General features: G+C 45.7%; 1 protein-coding gene across 2 annotated transcripts in view; it reads left to right on the top strand.

Annotated features, from left to right (window-relative positions):
• LOC311157968 (fibronectin type-III domain-containing protein 3a-like) overlaps positions 1-21,117 on the top strand; it is a 38,890-nt gene extending 17,773 nt beyond the window's left edge. For both annotated transcript variants that reach the window (XM_084213049.1, XM_084213050.1), the window contains 24 exons: positions 1,594-1,669; positions 2,523-2,599; positions 4,114-4,351; positions 5,310-5,582; positions 6,428-6,483; positions 7,578-7,732; positions 7,993-8,052; positions 9,080-9,218; positions 10,057-10,110; positions 10,782-10,903; positions 10,993-11,167; positions 11,501-11,587; positions 11,913-12,051; positions 12,564-12,632; positions 12,934-13,052; positions 13,153-13,258; positions 13,814-13,989; positions 14,491-14,604; positions 15,128-15,277; positions 15,623-15,903; positions 16,399-16,611; positions 17,128-17,294; positions 17,913-18,034; positions 18,650-21,117. In XM_084213049.1, the coding sequence (XP_084069175.1) occupies positions 1,594-1,669; positions 2,523-2,599; positions 4,114-4,351; positions 5,310-5,582; positions 6,428-6,483; positions 7,578-7,732; positions 7,993-8,052; positions 9,080-9,218; positions 10,057-10,110; positions 10,782-10,903; positions 10,993-11,167; positions 11,501-11,587; positions 11,913-12,051; positions 12,564-12,632; positions 12,934-13,052; positions 13,153-13,258; positions 13,814-13,989; positions 14,491-14,604; positions 15,128-15,277; positions 15,623-15,903; positions 16,399-16,611; positions 17,128-17,294; positions 17,913-18,034; positions 18,650-18,967 (3,486 nt within the window). In that variant the 3' untranslated portion in view covers positions 18,968-21,117. The remainder of the gene's footprint in view (positions 1-1,593; positions 1,670-2,522; positions 2,600-4,113; positions 4,352-5,309; positions 5,583-6,427; positions 6,484-7,577; positions 7,733-7,992; positions 8,053-9,079; positions 9,219-10,056; positions 10,111-10,781; positions 10,904-10,992; positions 11,168-11,500; positions 11,588-11,912; positions 12,052-12,563; positions 12,633-12,933; positions 13,053-13,152; positions 13,259-13,813; positions 13,990-14,490; positions 14,605-15,127; positions 15,278-15,622; positions 15,904-16,398; positions 16,612-17,127; positions 17,295-17,912; positions 18,035-18,649) is intronic.
• The last annotated feature ends 3,043 nt before the right edge of the window (positions 21,118-24,160 follow it).

Raw genomic sequence — 24,160 nt, 5'->3', positions numbered from 1 at the left:
AATTCCAGTGAGTCACTGCTCTGAGGCAGGGCCTGAGCATTCCTGGCATTCCAGGCTCCCACTGCTGGGATTGCAGCACTGCTGGGATCCTTCCCTCTGCTCTGAGAGCTGCAGCTCATGGAAGCCTGTGCTGAGGATGTGTCACCCTCAGAGGCTCTGAATCTCTCAAACATTCCCTTTCTTGCCTCTGAGTTTTGCCTTTTCCTGAGGTCAGTCCCTGCCTGTGGAATCCTGGATCCACAGCAAATCTTTTTCCTGTTTCTTGTGCTCTGGCAAATCCCCAGCCCATTATTGTCAGTTTTCTTTAAACAATTGCCTCCACTTCTCTCCCTTTACCCCAAGAAATTTATTAGCATTGAAGTCATGCATTTACCTGCATTCTGAAGTGACAAATCTGCATAAATTTCATTATTAATGCAAGTTATGCCACTTTTAAAGGCATTCTCTGCCATCTCTCACTCTCCTGGAGCCATAATAAAAATTACTGAGTGCCTAAATGGCCTTTTCAGGGATTTTGGTGGCTTACTTATATCCAGAAACAAATCATCCACCCAAAGTAAAATTCTCCTGTACAAGGAGCATCAATTCTCCCCTACAAGGGAGGTTATAAAAAATAAAATCAAAGATTAATACACCAATATGCAGAAGCTGCAAAACCACTGTTAAAACAGCATTTATCATTTATCCTTGGAGTGTGATGAGAACAGTGAAACTGGTGCCTGGGGAGTTCAGGGAGCTCCAGCACAGAAAAATTCATTCATTAATGTCACGTGTCACTCATTTTGCCAGGAATTAAATGACCAGGTGACTTCTTGAGGTCCCATCTACCTGCTACAAATGTCACTCCATGAATAGTGCAAAAATACTTTATAAAAATTGAATGGAAGAAAATTACACTGATCTTCACAGCTGCTTTAACAAACACATTTTATTTCAATTTTTACATCACTGCCAGCTGTCACCAAGGTGGAATTTGAATTGTACCTGCAGTTCTTACCTGGCCAAACCCCCTTTTATTAAAGGATTAACTGTGGAATATCATGGATATTACAATAAAGTGCAGCTGCCAAAATTCCCCTGAGGCTGGGGCAGGATGGGGGGATGGTTTAGGATGCCAGCACTGCCTGAGGAGTGGTCCTGGCCCAGCTCCAGGTGGATCTGTGTGCAGGAGGACCAGAGGGACCTGCAGGATGTCTCTGGGGCCTGGGTTCCTTTCACAGGGAAAACTCACCTGGGCTCACAGGAGCTGCAGGGCAGAGGTGGTGGGAAAAGCCTGGAATGCAATGTGAATCTCAGGTCATCATTGCCTCATAAAAAGCAGAAAAATCAGTGTGAAACATGAAATTAAAAGCTTATTTCAGGTGTATCAAATGAGGCACTTCTGGGAGTAACTAGAGGGAAAATACAAGGATTTTATGTCAAAGTAGGAAGAAATACTTTCATTCTACCCATCATTCTACCCATTTTCCTGTTTTACTCCAAGCTTGCCAAAGCTCTGATGTTGTTTGTCTCTAAAGAGAAGGGGTTTTCCCCCAGAGAATTTCTAAAATTCAAAAAGCCCTCAACCCCTCTTCTGTGTTTTGTTTCCTGCAGGTGATTCTTGTCCAGGTAAACCCAGGTGAAACATTTACAATTACAACTGAAGATGGACACATTCAGTGCATTCAAGGTAAAGGGAGGCTCAAGTCCTTAATCCAAATATTTTGGTTCTAGGGTTTTTCCACCAGGTTTTTTCTGTGATGTCAGATGTGTTTTCTGCACTGCAATAAATCAGATTTTTCAGTTTGTATCCAAGCACAAATGAGGCAGCACTGGGAAGCTGCCAGGATTCCCTGAATCCTGCACATTCTCATTCCCAAAATATGGGTTAGCAATGTTCCTTGACTAAGTGTCTTCCCAAGATCCTAACACATGATTTCTGTGGTAATTATTACAATAAGTTAAAGGACTTTAAGGGGCACTGGGGCCTCCCTGTGCTGTGCAGTGGCGGAATAATTGCTCCACTCTGTGCCTGCAAATTCCATTTTACCTCCTGGGTGAGTGACAGAAAACCCAAGTCAGGGCAAAATATCTCCTGTAAGTCAAGTTGAATTTAGCAGTATTTCCATTTTTGGAGTATTTGTCACCATTTTATATGTTATTATATAAAATGTGTCCATTCTGCTTTCATCAGGTCCCCTACAGGAATACTTCCCTTGAGCTTAATATAAAAAATAATGTATTTAAAATTAATTTTTAAGTTCCTACATCAGCTTTACCCCAGTTACCTGCATTTGCTTTCAGTACTACAGACTTTTAACTGTCCCAAATGAAGAGCTAAAATTATTTATACAGATTTTTGTGCAATTAAAAAGACACTGCTGGCCAAAGCGTTGTGGCTGGAATAAAGCCAATAATCCACCAGAGAATGGGATGCAATCCCTGATGTTTCAGGCTCCAGGGTGTGCTCCCACCTTTGGCAAAAGGTGTCTCCAGATGGGAAAAGCCTTGCTTGTTAAGAAGTGGCCCCTTGTCCTTGCCAGGTCCAGCACATGTCCCTATGATGTCACCAAACGGTTCCATGCCGCCGATTTTTGTGCCTCCCGGTTACGTATCTCAGGTACGTTCGTTTCTCCTTCTCTTGTGTGTGGTTTGGGGGGAAATTTTAATAATTTTTTTATTATTTATGTGTGATTTTAGCTGTGAAAAAAAGCTGGTTTTTCCATTGAACTTACAAACTGTTTCACTTTATTGTGGGCTCTGTCCCTTCTGTTACTGAGTAATGTCTGATCCAGTTTCCAGGAATTTTTTAATCCTGCTCCCAGCAGTTAAAAACACTTCTGGTAACAAGGACAGCTCTGAATTGACTGTCTGAGCTCCATGAACAGGATCCATATGTTTATTTTTCATCAGTCCTGTTGCAGGGTGAAGCTGGGTCATGTGAACAGTCCCAACTGGCTGCAGGTTTTCTATTTAATATAAAAATTTATCCAAATTTTCAGTGCTTCTTTCTTGACCAGCCCTGATCTCCTGAAATTCCAGCAGAGCAGCACTGCTGGAGCAGAGTGTGCTGGTGATGCAAGCCCTGATTCCAGTGATGTGTTTGGGAAGTGAGCAGGGCTCTGGGCTCTCCCAGAGTTGCTTTTCCACTCCCGTGGATTTTCCACTCCTGGGTGTTGTTCAGGTCAGACCTGCATGTTGTTACCAGAGATACTCCCAGTTCCCAGTTTGATTTATTTCTAAATTGATGTGTTTTAAAACGAAATAATCAAAACCAAATGTGGAAACAGAACTTGTGTTGTAGTAATGTTGAAAATCAGGAGTGTTGTGAGTAGGTTTAAAACCTGTAACTGTGAGTTCTTGGGTTCTCCAGGCAGTTTCTTTTTGCACACAGCTGAATTTTGGGCTTCTGCTGTTCTTCAGCTCTGCAGACCTTGAGCAAAGATTCCCCCAGACAATTTCTGATCCCTCTGAAATGGATCCCTCAGGGCAAACAGTGGGCAAAGCCCTGGCAGCACTGAGCTGCTCAGCCTGAAAACCACATTTATTTGTTCTGTGTTTGCTGTCACCTGAAACCAGCAGGGTTGGGTTGTTTTCCCTTGGTTGTTGTGACAGGGATTGACAAGTTGGAAAGCAGCTTTAAATCAGAGCTCGAGTTACCTGGACTGCTCTTGTCAGATGAGGTGATAACTTTGTGTTCCCAGTGTCTGGAGGAGCCCAGGGCTGGTTCTCTTGGATTCTGCCAAAGTGGAGTGAAATAATTCAGGAGTGAACAGGTTGTGGACTCCCAGCCGTGGAAGTGTTCCAGGACAGGCTGGATGGGGCTTGGAGCAGCCTGTTCTGTGGAATGGTCCCTGGGGTGGGATGAGATGAAGTTTAAGGTCTTTTCCTACCTAAACCACCCTGGGATTCTGTGGTTGTTCAGCACTTTGATTGCTCAGACTGACTGCCTCAAACTCCGCTTCATCCCAGCAGTACCTGCCTGGTTTCCACTGGAATCCAGTCTGGTGTGCAAACCCTGCCTGTCAGGTCCTGGGTATGACCCAGAGCAGGGAAATAAATCCCTTGTTGCCTGTACAGTGTTTGATGGGATTCTCTCTGGCCTCACAGTCCATTTCTCCCGTTTCCCTGCAGGTGGTGGAAGAAAACGGAGTTCGGAGAGTGGTGGTGGTGCCCCACTCGGGGGAATTCCATCCTTCCATGCATCCCCCCCCTCCTCCCCCTCCCCCCCACGTGCCCCATTACATGCACCACCCCCATGCCCTGCTCCCACCCCCCCCTCACCCCGTGTTCCCCGCGGTGCCCGGCACAGGAGAGCTCCCACCTCAGTTCATGCACCAGCCCCCGCCACCACACGTGTTCCAGGAGCAAGGTGAGAGCCCAGAGTGTCCCCAAGCCCTGGGGACAGCTGGCCCTGCCTCCCCACACATCCCCAGGGGTCGTGTTATTAACTTAGGACATCTCTGTGGGTCAGGGACTCACCTGAGTCCCCAAGGAGTGAGTCCCTGAGGGCTCCCTGAGTGTGCAAAGTGTGGCTGTGTATCCTCTGATTTTTCTGTTTGGATCCTCTGTTTTCAAGGAATTATGCCAATTTGTACCTGAGAAATGTTGTCTTTTCCAGTGTTGTATTTTCCATGCATCCCTGCTTTTGCCACTGCAGTGACTCCTAAAACTCCCTTCCCTAAAACTCTGCACACTGAGTTTTGTCACAGCCTTGGCGTGAAGTTTATTAAAAATTAACTTAATTTGATACATGAATGTATTTTTTTTAGTCCAAAAATGACTGAAAAGTGAACAAAAACAACCCAAAAAATGTTGTTATCCATAGTGGAGGGTGAAGTGCAGACCCACTCTAAAAACTGACCGAAGCAATAAATCAATGAAGGACTAGGGTTGTGTTGAATTAAACCAAGCTCAAATCCTTATTTTATTATCAAGAATTAAACAGAAATTAGACTTAATAAGACTATTCATTGTCTCTCAAGTTTAAATTGAGTAATTAGGTATTTTGACTCACTCTGGGCTAAAACAGCATTCAGGATGTGTTGGAAAAATTCAGTTGGGTTCTAAATTGCTTAATTTTTTGTAAATGTGTCTGTAGCAGGGAAGAAAGGCAGCTGTGAAGCAGGATCTGGAGCAGCTGACAGGATAAAGGCACCAAAAATGTAGTTTAAAAATACCCCAAACTGCAAAATCCCTGCACTTCCAGACTGACAAAGCACAGGGAAGTTCCAGGGGCTGGGTTTTAGTGATTTTTCCAGCTTGTAGATTAGATTCAGATGTCAAATGAATAATTCAGAATAATGAAGTCATTTCTCCCCTCTTTGCAGAACCTCGTTCCCATGGGAGGACAAACTTCATCCAGAGGGACGAGAGGAGCCTCAAAATGCAGGAACACCTCAAGAAGAGGCTAAAGGACAGACAAGCCAGTGGTCACACCAACAATAAACTGAACAGCCCTCCCTCCTCACCACATAAAGTCCTTAATTCTTCCAGTGCCACAATTCCCAATGGGAATGGAAAGGGCCAGCAAGGGGCAGCTGGAGCACTAAAGCAGAAGCAGATAGGAAAAACAAAGGGCAGTCCAGAGGCAGAGATGGGAGGTAGGTGGCATGGACAGGGGAAATCTCAGTTGTTTTCTATAAACTCATTGCAAAACAGGTTCTGAAAAAGCTGAATTTATAAATTTGTTTGGCTCTTCAGGATTAGAGGAAGCCTGAAATCCATTATGGTTAGATTTTATTTTTTTTCCTCTAGGAATCATTGGAATATCAAGTTATTTCATTTGGTATTTATCAAATACAGTCTTCAGAAAGATTTAATCTGAAACCTTTTTACTTCCCTGCCATTTCTGAGTCAGGACTGATCAATATTCCCAGTGAGGGTGGCCTGTAGCCACTTCCAGAACTTCTGGTGTCAATAAACCAGGAGCCACTTAAACTTTCAAAAAATACAAAAATTCGAGCAGTTGTAGAAGCTGCTGTTTAAGTAGTTCTAATTTCAGCTTTTTAAAACCTGGTGGCTACTAAAAACCTTGTGCAGTGTCTTTTGAGACTGTGTCAGCCTTCTTCCAAACTGGGAATGTTTTGCCATAGAAATTCCAGGAAAACACATCAGGCAGAGATAAGATCTTACTGTCATTTTTTTTAACACCTCTCATTTTTGGAGGAATGTTTTTGTGTTGTCAAAGAAAACCTATTTCTGCTCCATTAGGAAAAGATCCCCTTTGTGCAGGATGTACTAAAAGGGTTTTTGTACCACTGTTGGTTTTGGATAGTTGGTGTTTCTGCCCCTCACGCAGCCAAAACAAACAGGGGAAATGAACTTTGCACAATCAGAACCATTGTTCAAGTCCTAATGAGGCCAACTCCATCTTGTGGTGGCCTTTTGGTAACAGCCTGGGTTGCTCTCAGGTTTTGAGATAATCTGGTTTGTGTTTAAATTGCAGAATCTGACACAGAATCCAGGAAATGTGATACTCACTTGAGCATTGGCAAGCCAGTCGTAAGTATTAGCCTTAAAATCCCATTATTTTCTGGGCCTGTGCTTCCTAGAAAATAACTTGTGTTTTATCAATCCCTTTTCCTTTGTTCTTAATGGTTTAATTTTTTTAATAGAAAAAAATAAATACTGTTTAGTTGTCAGAGTTCATAGCTGGGAAAGGGCAACCATGCTGGAAATTCAGTATTTCTCAGTTTGCCAGCCTGTAATCCCAGAATATTCCACTGTTGCAGTTTTCCAGTGTATGTGAGGGCTTTACCTTGCAAACCAGGGGCCTGCTGAACTCTTGGAAGCTTGTCCACTCTTGGAACCATCCTTTGCTCAGCAGAGAGGATTTAGGAGTGTTGAGGATCAAGTTTACACAAATAGATCCTCTTTTGATGCTATATTGAGAAACTGGAGCAATTATTTGAGTATTTAGAGACTTATTTAGGAAGTTAGAGTCTAGTGAGAGTAATTAAAATGTCTGTGTTTGATATTGAGCAAGTTTAATGAGCTCTTCTCTGCATTGTCCACACAGCAAACAGGGGTTGTGTTCCTTTGCACCAGCTTTTGAGGGTTTTTTTGGTCCTTTAGTACTTTTTCCCTGCTTCTTCTGACATCTGTACTACCCCAGGGCTGTGTTGCCTTGGGCAGAGAGAATTTGGAGTGTGGGAATTAAGCAGCTAAAAAAAATCCGACAAGAAATGTTGAGTTTTACAAGCAGAGCCTGTGCTGTCCTTGGGATCAGTGGCTGAATGTTGTGTGAGGGAGCTGTCAGAAAATGACAGTAAGGTGTCTGTGCCTAAATCTGATCTGGGCTCCTGCCCAAGACTCCCCAGCTGAACATTTGCTCCAAGTGAGTGATGGAAACCTTGATGCAGGAATTTTCTCTTCCTGCCCCACTGTGGTGTTGGTTTGGTGTTGGAAGGGAAAGCCTTTAGAAATGAAAAGAGGAAATCATTGCAATCCAAAGAATGCCTCTATATTCCCACTCCAAAGGGAAAGAATTCCTCCAGTGAGGAGCTTCCTAGGCCAATTAGCGACGCCATGTTATTGACTAATTAACCTTTTCTTGCAGAAAGCAAACTTACTTGCATTATTTATGCTTTTAATAGGTTTCTGATATACAAGCAAGATCAGCCGTTCTGTCCTGGAATCTCCCAGTTAGTTCACAGAATGGAGAGAGCCATAGTCATAGTCCAGCAGCATTTACATTTGAAGTAGCAATATCCAACAGTGGTAAAAATGGAAAATTTAAATCTGTCTATGTGTAAGTTTAGTTTCTTCCTTTAAGCACAATGTTTAAACCATTAACCAATCAGCAATCTCTCTATCAGGAGCTGTTTGTTGACTTGCAGACCTTCCTACTTCACATGAAATAAATTTTAAGTAATGTCACTAAAGAGTTATACATGGACAGTGGGAAACTTAAATGTGCACTACGTGGTTTTGCTTTTCAATGAGCTTTGAGCCCTGAGGTTTAAGGAAGAGATGTAACTCTGCTTTTTGTTTGTTTTTGCCTTTTCACAGTGGGGAAGAATTAACAATTACACTTCCTGATCTCAGACCAGCCACTGATTATCATGCCAGGTATGCTGCTGGGAAGGAAATAAAGCTTTGGGGGACATGGGCATTGCAGGATTATTGTGGCTTCATGGAAGAGAGGTGATACAAACAGTTCAGGAATACTCTGAAAAAGCACCATGCTGTGGACACTGGGTTTGCTATCTAAATTCCCATTTATCTTCTAACTTCATTAAAATACCACCTCATTTCCTTCCCTACCACCTTCTCTGTCTCCTCAGATTTCTCAGTTACAAACTTTAAAATATTCCCTGCTGATATTTTTGTAGAACAACACTCTGTAGATTGTTGTGGGCTGAAGTCAGTGGCAAATGAAATAATTTAGCCTTGAAATTGCATCTGAAAGTCTGACTTGTCAGTTTGATTTCAGAGATGCTTTTCTGACCTGCAGCAGTGCAAGCAGGGAGGTGGGATGGGATGATCAGGAGTAAATGATCCTGGCTGGAGGTGTTGGGCTGGCCAGGGAGAGAGCAGCTGCTAAACAAACCAGGGGAACACTGGGAAGAGTTGCACTCAGAGCTGGGGCACTGGAGCAGATGAGATTAAAGATTCCCTGGAGCAAACTCCTGCTCTGAAGCTGTGGAACAGTTCTGGGTGTGAGAAGTGCTGTGTTTTCCACAGAAAGAGGCAGGACTGCTGAAAGCATGAAACAATTCCTTTGAAAATTGTGATTTTATGATTTAGCTGCTTAGTGCCCATACTCCTGCACGAGTTTTGGCTGTATTTGAATTTTAAGGTGTTTTTAGCAGAAGGCTCATTTCTGCTCAGGTATTCTGTTGCCATTTTGGAACACCTGCCGTAGTTTTCATTCCCTATCCCACAAGTTTTTCAGCACTAAAATATCTCCACTGTGACAGAGAGTAATGGCAGAGTAAATGAAGGGTGAGAAATGGGGGTCTGGGCTCAGCAGATGAACTGTGTGACCCCCACCCTGCAGCCAGTGCTTGGGAATAAATCCCTGAAGCTGCCAGCTCCTCCCTTACATTTCCAGGTGCCAGTGCAACAGCCACATCATTAATTACCCTTTGTTTAGAGTTTCAGCAACCAGCAGTTCCATCAAAGAAACCATTTCAGAGCTGGTGAGCTTCACCACAGAGAGCTGTGAGCCAGACTGTCCAGCTGCCCCAAAACTGATAAACAGAACCAAAAACAGCCTGAGCTTGCAGTGGAAGGTAAGAGCCACACCTGGGGCTGAGTGGAGGGGAGCAGAGCACTCTGCTGGATTCCTGGGCACTGGATTGAAATCAGCTTTGTCAGGAATTCAGTGTGTGCTGTAGGTGTTGCCTTTTAAGTTGCTCAGTGAAGGTTGATAATGAAATAATAATTACTTTTCTTTTTTTTTTTCAATGTTTGCTGAGTTCTTGCCTGCAGCTTTAGTGTGACAGAGTTGGTAGCAGGGCTCTTCTCTTCTGAGCTGGCAGAGAGGAAAAAATGGATTTTTATTTATTTATATCTTTGCTTGAGGTCCTGGATGATAAATAGATATGACTTAATGTTCTTTTAGTTACTCTGACTCATTCAGATTAAATTTCTTTGGATGGTTTTCTAGAATCTCATTTTTGATCTGACTTTTGAATATAACCACTAGCTGTGAAGGCTTGTTGGTAGCTGTGTTTACTTGGTTTTTGATATTTTTCTTATGAGCATACTGAAAAATGGTTCCAGCTAAATGACTTTACTGAAATTATTTGTAGTATCTGTGCTTAGAAAATGAAGAAGTTCCCATTTCATGTGTCAGATGTTGCTTCTGTGAACCCTTAGATTGCACAGGCAGGTGGTGAGCACACAGTGCAAGGCACCAGGAAAAGATCTCTAAGAATATAATTTGCTTAATTTATACAATAAAACCATTTATAAATTCATATTCTAAACTATCAGAACTAAAAGAAGTAGCATAGCAGCCTTGTATTAAAAGGCAGTTGGAGTTTATTTAATGTGTAAAAGTATTTATAAAATCCATTTACAGTGACTTGATTTTAACTCTTTTTTTCATTGTTTCTTTATTTTCAGTCCTCAAATGACAATGGTTCCAAAATAACTAATTTTCTTTTAGAATGGGATGAGGTAAGAGCTTTTCTAGTACCAAAAAAAAAAATCATAATGACATCTGTAGAGCAATTACACTTAAAAATACCCTTTGCTTAGGTACAGCAGCTATTTTGGTGCAACTGTCCTGACAGTTTTAAAGAGACAAATGAACAGTGGGAGGGGACAGTGTAAAACTGCCTCATTTGTCATCCAGAGCATCAGTCATTCCTGTGTTCTCTTTAGATGCACGAGCATTTGGCATCTTTGGGTTGTGTCACAAATCTCCCTCAGCTCTTGAGCATCTTGCTGAGATGTTATGCAAAGGGATAAAATACTTCCAGAATGTGTTTTGTTTTCTGCTCCATGGTTTATCACCATTTTGTCGAATTCCCAGTACGAAAAGTAATCAAATATCTCAGTCCTAATATGGTTTATTATCAGGACTGCTCAGGATTACCATCAGCAGACTCAGGATGACCATGATTAAAATTTGCATTCTTGAGGCTCAGTAATTTTTTTTTTAATTACTGTTAAATGACTGAAATGACATTTCTCATGGAAGGTGTCCCTGCCCATGGAGCAAGATGAGCTTTAAGGTCTCTCCCAACCCAAACCAGTTTGAGATTCTGGGATTTAGGAAGATGTAGAGTGAGGAGGGTGGCCTTGGCAGGGATCAGGGAGTGACTCTGGATCTCCCTGTTTTCCAGGGGAAGAATGGCCCCTTCAAGGAATGTTACTACGGGCACCTGAAGCAGTACAAGCTCACCAAACTCGCTCCCTCCACAAGATACTCCCTGAGGCTGGCTGCTAAAAACGACATTGGAATGAGGTAACCGGGAGCCCGGGGGTACCAAATGCTGCATTTCCCCCTGGATTCCATCAGCTGCTGCTCACCCTTGTTCAAAATCTCCTCCCCAGTGGGTTCAGTGAGACGGTGACGTTCGGCACGGCCGGGGTGGTGCCGCCGGCCCCGGCGCCGCCCGCGCTGCTGGAAGCAGGAGTGACCTGGATGGCCCTGGGATGGAGCCCTCCTGCAGGAGGGGCCTCAGATGATTCCCTCACCTACAGCCTGGACATGGAGGAAGAAGGTTCTGTAAGTGCTGGGCTTTGTGTGGAAACTTCCTTCATAGTGGTGAAATAAAAATGAACTTTTTTTTATCTTCCGATAAATGGTCGGCAAGCATTGCATGGAATTCATGGCAGAGAGAGAAACATTGCATGGAGTTCATGGCAGAGAGAGAAAGCATTGCATGGAATTCATGGCAGAGAGAAAGTATTGTGTGCAGTTCATGGCACAGAGTATTGTGTGCAATTCGTGGCACAGAAATGAAGTTCAAGAGTAAAAAAACAGGATTTACCCGCTCTGGGTTTTGTTTCACCTTAAAAATCAGTGACTGTGTTCATCCTTATTTTCCCTCCTTGCCAGGGCTATGGATTCCAGCCCCAGTACAATGGAGATGAGCTCTCATGCACTTTAAGGAACCTGAGGAGGAGTACATCCTATAAGTTCAGGGTTTGTACCATAGTTTGTTCCTAATTTCATGTGCTTTCCTGGACTTTGGCATTTTCCAGCAAGTTTTTTAGCTTTATATGGAGACAGCAGGAATTCACCTGTTGTCCCCACAATTGCCTTTTGTTAGAGCAGGTTTTGGTGAAGTAATAATACAAACCAAATTTTTTGCACCAGCTAATTTTGGTATAAATGGTTGTCTTTATTTTGGTTGGGTTTTTAATAGATTTTTTTTTAATCACCAGCATGTTTATCCTCATGTATTATCAACATATATTGCTGTCATTAAATAACCTTTTATTCTCTGTTCTGTTCCCTCCTCCAACAGCTCTTTGCCTACAACAGTGAAGGAAAAAGCAGCCCCAGTGAGGTGGTGGAGCACAGCACCAAACCTGACAGACCTGGAGCTCCCAGCAGACCTGCTGTGAAGGGCAAGATCCATCCCCACAGTGTGAGAGTCACGTGGGGTAGGTGCCTTGGGGTGTCCCAGTGCTGCTGGGGTGTGGGCAGCCTCTCTGATTAAATGAGAGGGAACTCAGGCTGATTACTTATCTGCAGGTATTGTTATTTATTGTTATTGCAGGAGAAATACTCAACCTTACCCAAAAATGGTTTATTTTGGGGCTGTGGAAGCACACTGGTGTTGTTCATCCATTTCTGGGAAACACTGACTGCTGTCCTAAACCCCCCCTGTGGGTTTACTGTGATGTTTAAATAATTCCTATGTTCACTTGAAAAATAAGAGCTGACACCTGAAATTGGGAGTGTTTTCCCAGTTACTCTTCCTGGCGTAATCATGATTAATAATAGGAGGAAAATTGCTCAGAAAAATGTATTGTGAATAATTAAGTACACTGGTTGCTCTTGCTGGTTGACTTTTCTGTTTGAATGAATATTAATATGTTCACTGGAAAAGCTTATAACAAAATAATGCTTTTATATTAAATCTTCTGTAACTTAAGGTGTTAATTTCTTTCAGAACCCCCCAAGGATAATGGAGGATCAGACATCTCTAAATACTTTTTGGAAATCTCCGAGGCATCAGTTGGTAAGGAATCACCTCTGGGTACTAATACAGTACTCAGTCTCCATCCCTGGAGGTACTTAATTCACATTAAGATGTGGGAAATGGTTTAGACTTGGATTTTGGAGATGTTTTCCAACTTAAATGATGCTTTACTCCTGCAGTCACTTCTGATTTCACATGTGTGTGTGTTGCACATGTTCTCTGTATAATTAATCATTTCAGATTGATTCTCTGGCTCGACCACCTTAATAATGGTGTGAGAAAATTTCCAGGTGGGATTTTAGAAAGGTTTGAAAGGGTAAAGTGCTTTTCCTTCCCTCAGGAGGGAGGTGGGAGCCCATTTACAGCGGAGCCCAGCGGGAACACGTCTGTGACCACCTCAGGCCTGGCACCTCCTACAGGCTCCGGGTGTCCTGTGCCAGCAAAGGTGGGGAGAGCCAGGTGAGCAGCAGGAGGGGAAAGGTGCTTCTGTTCCATTTTTGTTCATGTTTTAGCAAAATGCTTTATGTCTGTGCTCTGCAATGACCTGTGTCCCTGGCAGGCCTCTGATGTCACGACTGTCACCACAGCGGCCGTTCCCCCCGGGCCCTGTCCTGCCCCAGCCCTGGTGGGCAAAGCCAAGCCTAAGGAAATCACTCTGCAGTGGGGTAAGCACCAGAGTTGGAGTAAAACACTGCTCTGATTTCACTCATCCTAATCAAAAATCAGTAGAACTCTTCAGGGAAAAAAAAAAGGTGAAAATAAAAATATAGAGATGCTGTCCGTGTCCTTAGGGGGTTTTTTGGGTTTTCAGGATGATTTTTGATTTGTTTTGTGGGATTTTTCTAAAATGACCCCACCTCTGGTAGGGGGATACAGTGAGACTTAAGCAAACATAAGTATTTTCCAGTGGGAAAGCTTTCTGTCTGCCCTGACAGACAATTGACACCTGCTTGGCAATTTAAAAATCTACTCTTGTTTTCTTACTGTTATCTCAGTAAAGGAGATAAGCAAAAATTAATGAAGAGACACTGTTTAGTGAAGAAAACAGGGAAAATACATGAAAAAACCCTGATGAAGGTCATCTTAAACTAAGTATCAGTATCTGGGGGGGGGAAAGTAAGCTTCATGAAGTATTTTTGCTCAGACACATGCCAAGAGCATGCCCTGACTCAGGGAATTTAGAAATTAGTAGGCAAATGCAACCTGTTTTTGTTTGCCAGGCCCCCCAGCTGTGGATGGAGGCTCTGAGATCACAGAGTACCTCCTGGAGATGGCCAGCTCGGAGCAGGACGAGCGCAGGGTGCTCTACCAGGGCCCAGCAGCCGAGTTTGGAGTGACCAACCTGCTCCCAGGGAGGAGCTACAGCTTCTGGCTCCGGGCAGGGAACAGAGTCGGGGTGAGCACTGCACTCTGCACACCTCTGACACCACACAGGGGACAGCAGGGATGCTGCTGAGGGCTTCTGTAGCCTGAGTGGTGTGAACCTCTTGGTTTTTGTGCCTTTGGACTTGTTGGATGTGTTACCCCGAGCTCGGGCTCTGCAGGTGTGGTGGGAGCAGCATCGTGTGGAGGGGAGTGGGTGCCAGCCATGCCAGGCTGGGAGAAGTGTGGGATAAACGTTGGTGGCATAAAAGTGTTTGTGAACAGTGCCCAGTTGCTGCTGGAAGGCAGATCCTGGCTGGGGGAGGGAGGAGTTACAAAACTCTGGCAGTGGGAGGAACTCAGATATCCTGTGGGAATGGGGCCAGCTTCAAGTACCTGCAAGGAATCTGAAACTGAGCTCTGAGCTCTGCTGTTTTCTTCCCTGTCAAGTTTAAAATAGTTTGTTTGCTTCACTTGAACATCAGTTCTTGCCCTGGTGCTGTTGCTGTGTTCATGCAGAGTTGTTTTCCTGCAGTTTGGCCCCCACTCTGAGAAGGCAGAGCTTTGCACTGCTCCAGGACCCCCTGAGCAGTGCTGCAAACCCCTGATAACCTGCAAAAGTGCAACTTGTGCTGTGGTTTCGTGGGAGGTAGGTGTTGATGGCTTCCAGAACCACCCAAATTAGTGTCTGGTTTTTACAATTGTAGTGACACATTTATGATACACAAAAATTTGAGAAATAATATGTGTAGAGGTGGAATATTTTAAGCCCATTTCTTTATAGACGTCTGTGTTGGGTTTGTAAACTTTGGGAGTTATTAACTGCAGTCTTAACTGGAAATATTGGGTGGCATTTAATCCTCCTCATGGTGTGGTAATTGATATATAGTGAATTAAGTCTTTTAAGTGGTAAGAGATTGTGGGGCAGTCAAAATTTTGGTGTGAACTGTGGTGGTGTTAAAGCCACGTGTCACCTTTTAACTTAAAATCCCTTGGAAGAGACCTTAGGTTTCAACCCCAGTGCTTCCAAAGGTTGGGTTTGATGATCTCAGAGATGTTTTCCAACCTTTTCTGTGACTCTCACCCAGTGTCTCAGTGTGACAGGGCTCCCCCCTGGGTGCTGGGGGTGTGTAAGTGCAAGAGCTGAGCAGAATTTCTCCCTCACCCCGCAGAGCCCGGCGTGCAATGGAGCAGAAATCACCGAGTACAGGCTGGACTGGGGCCAGGTGGAGGGGTCCATGCACATCATCTACACTGGCCCCTGCCAGAGCTATGAGGTCAAGGGGCTCACACCTGCAACCACCTATTACTGCAGAGTCCAGGTAGGAAAAGCCTTTTGGTGCCACTGGGCACTTGCAGTATGGGGACAAACTCCAGCTAGAGAGGAATAAAGTCATGTGCTGTCACCTGCTCATGCAATAGAGAAGGTAATTGGGAAAAACAATTCCCTTGACCCCATTCCCTCCTCATTCCCTGACTCTGGAAGAGTTTAGATCCAGTGTGCTGTGAAATATGCGCTTTACAGATGCTTTGCCCTGTTGACAAATTATTCAGGAGATTTTCCACTCTCTTCCACGTTGCTTTTAAGAACACACGGAAGGCTGTGAGAGCTCTGCCTGCCTGCTTGGAAAGCAGGGATTTGGTAACTCCTGTGTGGTGTCTTCCAGGCTGTGAACGTGGCTGGGGCAGGGCTGTTTGGGGACACGGGCGTGGTGACCACACCCCCATCGGTGCCCGCAGCCGTGGCCGTGCTCCACTTACTTGAAGAGGATCAGGTGGAAATTTCCCCTCCTTTCTCCACGTGCCTTGCAATCCAGTGGGAAGAACCCTGCTGCCACGGGGCAGAGATCACAGGCTACAACATCGAGTATGGGGAGAAGCAGCTGGTCACTGTGGGGAGAAACACAACCCATGTCCTTGAGAATCTGCTGCCTGACACCCTGTACAGGTAAGAATTCTACAAATTAAGAAGAATTAGTCTGCAAATCACATTTCTAGGGTTTAAAAGTCCTGTGAGGGTAGTGCTTTAAATTTTTAGAGCAATATTTCCTGCAGCTTACAGACTATTTGCCTAATTCATCCTGCAGCTCTAAAAAAACTCCTAAAATTGTCATATCCAGAGTCCAGCCATGATATTGACAGGAGTGAGATCGTGGTTGGTGTTAAGGTTGACATTCTGTCTCAAAGCCAAGACTTTAGGGTTTCTGGGTTTAGAATTTTTCATTGGGATTCTGAGGTGTGTGGTGAGAAGAAGATGGATGGACAGGTAAGAGCAGAGCAGGGGATCCTGTGACCTCAGTCTTGGTCGAAGCTGAGTTCAGATTTAATTTCTAACTGCATCTTAATTGCTTTACTGTTTGGAGTTACACTCCATACACCTTTTAACTCTTGCTTTGTTACCCAGCACTTTTTGTGACCATGTGGGTGCTCTCTCCCATCCCAGGATCAGGGTACAGGCCATCAACAGCTTTGGAGTCGGTCCTTTCAGTCATTCCATGAAAGCCAAAACCAAACCACTACCTCCTGACCCTCCCCACCTGGAATGTGTTGTCTTCAGCTACCAGAGCCTTAAACTGAAATGGGGAGAAGGGCCCAGCAGAGCTTTAATTCCCAACCCTACTCAGTTCAACCTGCAGATGGAGGACAGGTTTGGCAGGTGAGACCATTAAGGATCTTGTGGTTTTACGACTTCATGTCAAGTTTTTAAGCTGTTTTCTGTTATTCTCCCTTCTGTTTGCACCACTGAGTCATTTGAGCATCCCAGAGTTTGCCCTTCTGCAGTTTTGCATCCTATCTTTCAACCAGAAATGCTGTCAACAACTTGCATTTCTGCTGCCTGTAAACAGTAGATACTATCTAAAAAATAAAGACCTTACCACCATCCTGTGCTGGCAGGGTTATTTTTTGGACATTCAAGAACAAAGTTGGGCCTGCATATAAGAAACAGGGGTTGGCCAGTTGTTCTTTAACAGAAAATTTCAATTTATTTTGAATATTCAAGGGTTCTTCTCTTGATTGAGAGGAGCTGGGCTCTGCAGCCTCTGTGGGAAGAAAGCTGGGACACCCAGAATGCAGCATCACTTCTTTGTCCTTAAATCCGAGTGTTTCAGGTCTGATACCGCTCCAAACATTGGTGATTGCTGGGTAACTCTGTGTGTTCTGTGTCCCCCAGGTTTGTGACGGTCTATAATGGTCCCTGTCACACCTACAAGGTGCAGAGGCTCAGTGAATCCACCACGTACCATTTCCGCATCCAGGCGTACAACGACGCGGGGGAAGGAGCCTTCTCGGAGGTCTGTGCTTTCACCACCACCAAGTCTCCACCTGCACCTCTCAAAGGTGAGCTGCCACTGCCCTGGCTGCGAGCCACTGCTGGGCAGGATTGGATCCTACAAGCTGACCCTCAGCCAGCCTTTGCCGGGACAGAGACACAGACTCTCTCCGAGGGGCTCTGTCTGGGTGGGAGAAGGGCTCTTTTGTTGTCATCACCTCCTGCACTGCAGCTCTTCACCCCTGAACTGAGCATTCCTACCTTTGCTCGGCTGGAAAGACATTTGGCAGGGTTATCCATCAAAGCAGTGTGTAGGCAAATGGACGCACAGCTAATTCCTTTGATCTTCTCTTTTTAACATTGACATTAAAGGTCATCATTAAAGTCACTGTGAAGGTCAGAATGCTGAGTGCCTGAAGCAAAATTGATTGACTGGACCATGGTTAGAACATAATTTCAGCTCTGCACATGGGCAGAAATGCTGGGTTCTTTAGTGACTCACCCTGGCAGCTCAAAAAGACCAAGTATAACCTGCACATAGTAATGATTGTTTTTTAAGCTCATGTCATCAAATAAAAGAAAAAGAAAGAAACATATCTTAATTGCTTTATGTTATTGGAATGCATTGCCTCTAAGCATGACAGCTGTACATTTGTAGAGACCATTGTTCTTTTTCTATTTTCCAGCACCCAAAGTGATTCAGCTGGAAGAAAACACTTTTGAAATCACATGGGAGCCTCTACAGCCGATGAAAGGAGATTCCATTGTTTACATCCTTCAGCTTGCTGCTGGCAGAGAGTTTGATCAGGTACATTTTATACAGCTTCAGGAATATGAGGAGATTTTCCTGGGAAAAATTATTACCAAAGAAAGGTGTGCATATTTCTTGTGGAAGGTGTCCCTGCACATGGCAGAGGGTGGAATGCGATGGGCTTTAAGGTCTCTTCCAACCCAAACCATGCTGTGATTCCATGATTTGAAGGTTGAAATTCTGTTTGGGGAAGATGACAGGGAGACTTTTCATTTCAGAAAGTGTGAAGTGGGTGAGCACTGGTTTATCCTGTTCTGCCAACAATTCCTTTGGCTCTTGATTCTTAGTCCTTATGGTCTGTGGTACCACTGCCTCTGTTAATCAGAGAGTCCACTTTGCTGGAGGAGCTGTAGGGAAGAAAATGCAGGATGATTTTTTCTCCTTTCTGAGCCTCCCAGCCCAGGTGAGGCATTAGTGTGGGGGTGTAGCAGGAAACTTCAATGAATCGTGAATTGTCCAGAGATTTAAGCTGTGGTTTTACAAAGCTGGGGAGAGGAGGGCAACTCCGGGCTGTGCCCAGCACAACCCACACCCCCAGAGCAGGACAGGCAGTTGCAGGTGCTGGTGCTGAGTGCAGTGCTCCCGACTGAAGCAGCTCCTGTCTCCTGCCAGGTGTACAAGGGCCCTGAGCCGTGCTTCCGGCTGCCGGCCGCGCAGACGAACTGTGAGTACCGCGCGCGCGTCTGCGCCGGCCGCCAGTGCCACGACCTGCCGGGCTGCCCGGAGCTCTGCGGCCCCTACAGCCCCAGCACCGTGTTCTGCTGCCAGCGCCGGGAGCCGGGCCCCGCCGCCGCCCCGGCGGGCGCGGAGCTGGCGCAGAGCGGGAGGCCGCTGCACGAGGAGCGCACCATCGCCATTCTGCTGCTCTTCGGCTTCGCCGTGGTCGCCATCCTCTTTGCCGTGGTCATCCAGTACTTTGTCATCAAGTAGGGCAGAGCTGGCCCCGCTCAGCTGTCTGTACAGAGCTCTCTGGGGTATTTATGGGTAGTTCAGTGAAATCCTAGCTGGGAACCCCTCGCTCCGTGCGTTCCCGCTCCTGCTGCTGGCTGCCGGCGAGGCTGGCTCGGCAGATCCTTTCCAAATGCTGGACGCAGATTTCCTGTAGAAAGGGTGATCCCGGGGCCTCTGCAATCAGGGTGAGCTGTTAGAGAACAGCAATCAGCTGCCTTAGGGTGCACACTGGGGGGGTGTGTGCACGCTCCTCCTCTCTCCCCATCCCAGCCAGTTGGAGAGGGAAGGCATTGCTACAAAAGTCCTTTGCCAGCACCACCAGAGCAGCGGGAGGCGATGGCTGTTCCATCGAGTTTCGCTGTAGTTTGATATCCATGAAATCCAGCAGCACAAGTGCTTTGAGCTTAGAGCAGAACTGCAGAGCCTACTAGAGCATACCACATTTACTAGACTGTAGAAGGAAAGCAGAGTATTGACTTAGTGATATTACTACTTTACAGTTATTTTAATACTTGGGATTCAGTAATAATCATTTCAAGTGTTGGAGTAGAGGGTGCCAGGGTTTTTTAGGGTTTTAATCCAAACCAATGCCAGCAGGACGTGGCGCTTGGCCGGGATGCCCAGGAAAGGCTCTGCCCGGAATGTTCCTGCTGTCCTGAGCAGCTTTGGCCCAATCCACATTTCACTCTCAGTGCCTGAGAGAAAAGTAATTCCCTGTGCAGCGTGCTCAGAACAGCACAGGAGTTGTCTTTAAGGAGAAAGAGTGCATTTATGATAAATGTTACACTATTTGGCTCAAACTGAGCAAATGTTTTTTGTACTATTATTAACCTAAAAAATAAAAAGTTCAGCCTGCTTTGGGTGCCCTTCTAACTTAACCCCAACGAGCAAATTGTACGTGAGAGAACTCTTTTTAGATAACGTTTATACAATGTTTTAAACTTGCTATCCCAGTGGTAGCAGCTTCACATTCCATGGTTTTCCTGTTGGGAATGTTCAGCCTGCTATGAACTTGTCTGAAACTCGTCCTGGTCGGCTGGGGGATATTTTTGTGGACACTGTGCACTACATTTGACTGTTGTGTTCCATCTGCTTGTGAATCCCTGAGGAGGAGCCTGGCAGCTCCTGGCTCCGTTAGATCAAAGCTTTTGAAAGCTGGAACTCAAAAATTTCCAACGTTTCAGGATGGGTCTTGCCAACAGCATTTGGAACATGCCACAGAACGGTAGATTTAGGGTATTTTGCAAAGTCTGTGGCTTCACTTGGGCCATCAGAACGATGCACTTGTGGGTGGGAGGGTGGATGTGACAGAGCTACAGGCGATGTGTTTCCAGTAATTAATTAATCACTTTTAAGGGTCTTTCTCCTACAGCAGTTGAGGAATAACGTTGTGTTAGAGTTTGAGGCATTGTGTTGTATTTCAGATGTGGAAAACCTAAATTATGACCTAGTATCACTTAATCCTCTTCACAGTAGATCGATGGTGCAATCTGAAATTAATCTTTTCAAAACGTACTCTTCATTTTTGTACTCTATTTATTTTGATTAAAAGTCCTGGAAAGAAAACAAATGTATGTTTGAATGTATTGTTCTACTTGTAGCAGAACTTTAAGTTAATCATTTATTATATCATAGAAATCTCTCCCTCCAGTGTCAGAGTTTTATACAGATATTAGTCTCTAGTTTGCAGAAGAGTTTACAGTCTGTCTTTATTTTCCTCATAGTCTCCCTTTAGCAGATAAACTGCCTGCAGCAAATCTCTGTTGCCAAAGGGTTCTTTTTTAAGTCCTTAGAACCAACTTGTAGAGGTTTATTTGGCAATAATAGTCCTGAAATTAGGATTGCAAAGTAAATACTAACAAGTCACCACTGCTAAAAAATTAAATAGAATCCTTCTGTGATTGCCACAAAACGCTCATGTTTCCAGAAAATACCTGGGATTTGTACTGCAATATGGATTTTCCATCAGCTGTTGTCCATTCCAGAAGGATGTACCCTCGTGGCATTAATGTATTTTAGGTATCTTTGGTTTTCTTGTATTGTCATTTTTGAGGTATCTCAAGCGTATGTTAAAGCTGCCATGCATTGTATTACTAAATTGTAACTATCAAATAGATAATATATTTAATACAGCCAATAAATAATACAAATGTATTCAAATTTGACTCCGAGCTCCTGTGGTTTTGTGGGATTTAGTCTCACTTGTGTCATGTGTAGTGGAAGGGAAGGGAAGATGCTCAGTGTCATTAACAGCTGAATTAATTTGGGACCCTTGGAATATCACTTCCGTTTCTCCTCACACTGCAGGAAGGACCTGCAGTTCCCAGGTGAGGTAGAAGAGTTCTTTGATACTGGAAATGGAATTATTTGGGGCTGACTGCCAATTTTCCATCATTTTTTGTTGACTCAGGGCTTTTCCCCCTTAAGCTCTTCTCCAGCATTTACTGCAGATTGAGGAATTTTTTTAATGATCTGATAGAGATAAGATGGGAAAGGCTTTATTTGACCATCATTCCCAAAAAGAGACAGCTGGACACTCAGCCTGGGTAAACTTTCCACTTGAGGAACAATCGGGGTGAGGAGCTGGAAAATGCTGGGGTGAAGGAGGCAAGAGGAATGGGAGCCAGTGTGAGGGAATCCCAGGGGAAGACTCTGGGAAGCTGGAGGCACAGGGCCAGAGGGAGCAGGGACACCCAGCAGCAGGATGTGTCCTCACAGTCCTCAGAATTCCTCCAGAACCTGGGAATGGGGCTCTAGCAGAAATGAGAGAGGGCTCAGCTACAAAACAAACCTCCTCCTCCTCCTTGGAGCTTGGCTCTTTGCAGCTCTTCTGCTCCCAAGGACTGCTCAAATGCCAGAGTTTTGTGGAGCCAAATAGTGTGGGATTAGTACTGGAAAGGTCAGAGCTGAGCACAGGCACTGCATTGTCCAGCAAATCCCAGATCTGACGTTAAGGAGATTCCTGCTGCCCTTTCCAACAGGCAAAAGCTCTGGCTGGGGTTTTCTTGAAGATTTGGACACGTCCCAACAATAAAAGCTGTCCTTGTGCCAGGGCTCTGCATGGCTGCACCCTGAACACCTCAACAAATCTTGTCTGGGAAGAAATTCCCAGTGAAATTTCATAGAATGATGGAACGGGTTGGGTCGGAAGGGACCTTAAAGCTCACCTTGTTCCCCTCCCTGCCAGACAGGGACACCTTCCCCTATCCCAGGCTGCTCCAAGCCCCATCCATCCTGGCCTTGAACACTTCCAGGGATTTCAGATTTATGGGATTTAAATCCTGCACCCTGAGCAGAGCCACGTGCCCAGGCTGTGCTGCTGTTTGTCCAGCAGACGATTCCCAGCTGGCCACAGCTGCCCGGGATGAACGACCCGCGGCGGACGGAGGAGCCGGCGCCGGGCCAGGACACACCGTGACCCCATTTCCTGTTTTCCAACACTGCAAACAGCCCCAGTGCCTGAGCAGAGGGGAAGGGGGGCTGCTCTTCCATTGGGCCAGCGTGTGCTGCCCGTGGAATGTGTCTTTGTGCGATTATCATGGAGCAAAGGAGGCTCAGGGGGGACCTTGTGGCTCTGCACAGCTCCTGCCAGGAGGGGACAGCCAGGGGAGGCTCTGCTCCCAGGGAACAGGGACAGGAGGAGAGGGAACAGCCTCAGGCTGGGCCAGGGGAGGGTTAGGTTGGACATCAGCAGGAATTTCTCCATGGAAAAGGTTGTTAAACATCAGAAGTGCCCCGGGAGGGAGGTGGTGGAGTCCCCATCCGTGGAGGTGGCGCTCCGTGCTCTGGGCTGGTGACAAGGTGGGGATCAGGCACACCTTGGACTCCATGGTCTAGGAGGGCTTTTCCAACCCCAGGACTCCCAGCATGGCTGTGCCCCACAGGGGGGTCCATGGGGAGAAGCACCCACGGCCAGGAAGGCGTTTGTGACCTGGGGACAGGCGGCTGCCCAGGGGAGCTGGCTCTCCCTGTCTTCTCCTGCTGCTTTCCTCACAGGAATCCTGCAAGGAGCTCCTGGTTGTGCTTCCCAGCGTGGAAGATCACCTGTGGTGAGAAGGCGGCACAGAGAGAGCAGAAGAGTCCTGCACTTGTTTTCAGGATAAATCCCAAGCCCCATGGAAGTGCAAACCATCATTTTCTTTCCTTCCTCAGGAATCAACAGTGTGGCAGCCCCCAGCTCCATGTGCTGATCCAGCCTGTGGAAGAGCTGCTCTCCCCCTCTTTCCTAAAACAAGGAAAGAAAAGTGGGTTTAGTTTGTTGCAGAAGGTCAGTGTCTGGAATTCCTCCTCCCTCCCTCCTCCCAGGATGTTTTTGTGTAACACGCTCTGACTCATGGCAGTCAAATGACTTGGCCTCGGAGCTGCCTCAGCGCAGATTCTGGCACAGGGATCCCGTGGCTGCCCCTCGTGCTGGCTGAGGGTGTTCCAGCTCCTCCGGGCGCTGCTGGAGCCGTGGGGCTGCTCCTGCTCCCCTAGACCGGAGCAGGGCTGCGGTGTGTCTGCACCAGGCTGGCTGGTCCTGGTGCTGAATGCCTGCCTGGCTGTGGATGGGAGCGCCGGAGCTGCTGCTGGAACGTTCCGCAGGGCGGCTCAGAGGGTTTGAGCAGCTCTTGGTTTGTCCCCGTCCCTGGATGGGAGTCCCCAGCACAGCCTCTTCCTCCAGACCCGGCTGCAGTCGGAGCTTCCCAGATTGTAACGCATTGCAACTGCTTCTGCAACACTGCTGATCGCCTGCCTGACAACATCACAACAAAACTTTATTTTTGGTTCTGTTTTGTCTCAGAAAGTGAGAAACTTTGACAAAACTCGCATGGAATGGGCTCTCAGTGGCTTCCAAATCCAGTCAGCCGCCATGAAAACCAGCTTTAAAAAGCTTTTAAATTCGCTTCCAAAGTGGAACCTGTTATTTTCAGAACAGTGGGATCACACTGTCATTTTTACTTAATCCTGGGATTGCTGGCACTTTAAAAAGTGACTTCAGCGCTATTAATGAAATAACAAAACATCCCCTCCTGCATCACCACGGGGCAGATGGGAGGCACTGGGCTGTCTGCAGCAGAGGAAGTGGGAAAACAATCACTTGAATCCAACAGATTTGGTCTGTGCATCAGTTTGTCCTCATGAATATTTATGGTAAAATGAATTTCTGACCCGCAAGGCCGCATCTCCTTG

Source organism: Fringilla coelebs (assembly GCF_963513975.1).
Source record: "Fringilla coelebs genome assembly, chromosome: 11".
NCBI classification, from domain to species: domain Eukaryota; kingdom Metazoa; phylum Chordata; class Aves; order Passeriformes; family Fringillidae; genus Fringilla; species Fringilla coelebs.
Note: the sequence above shows the minus strand (reverse complement) of the source record. Positions and strands in the feature narration are given on the sequence as shown.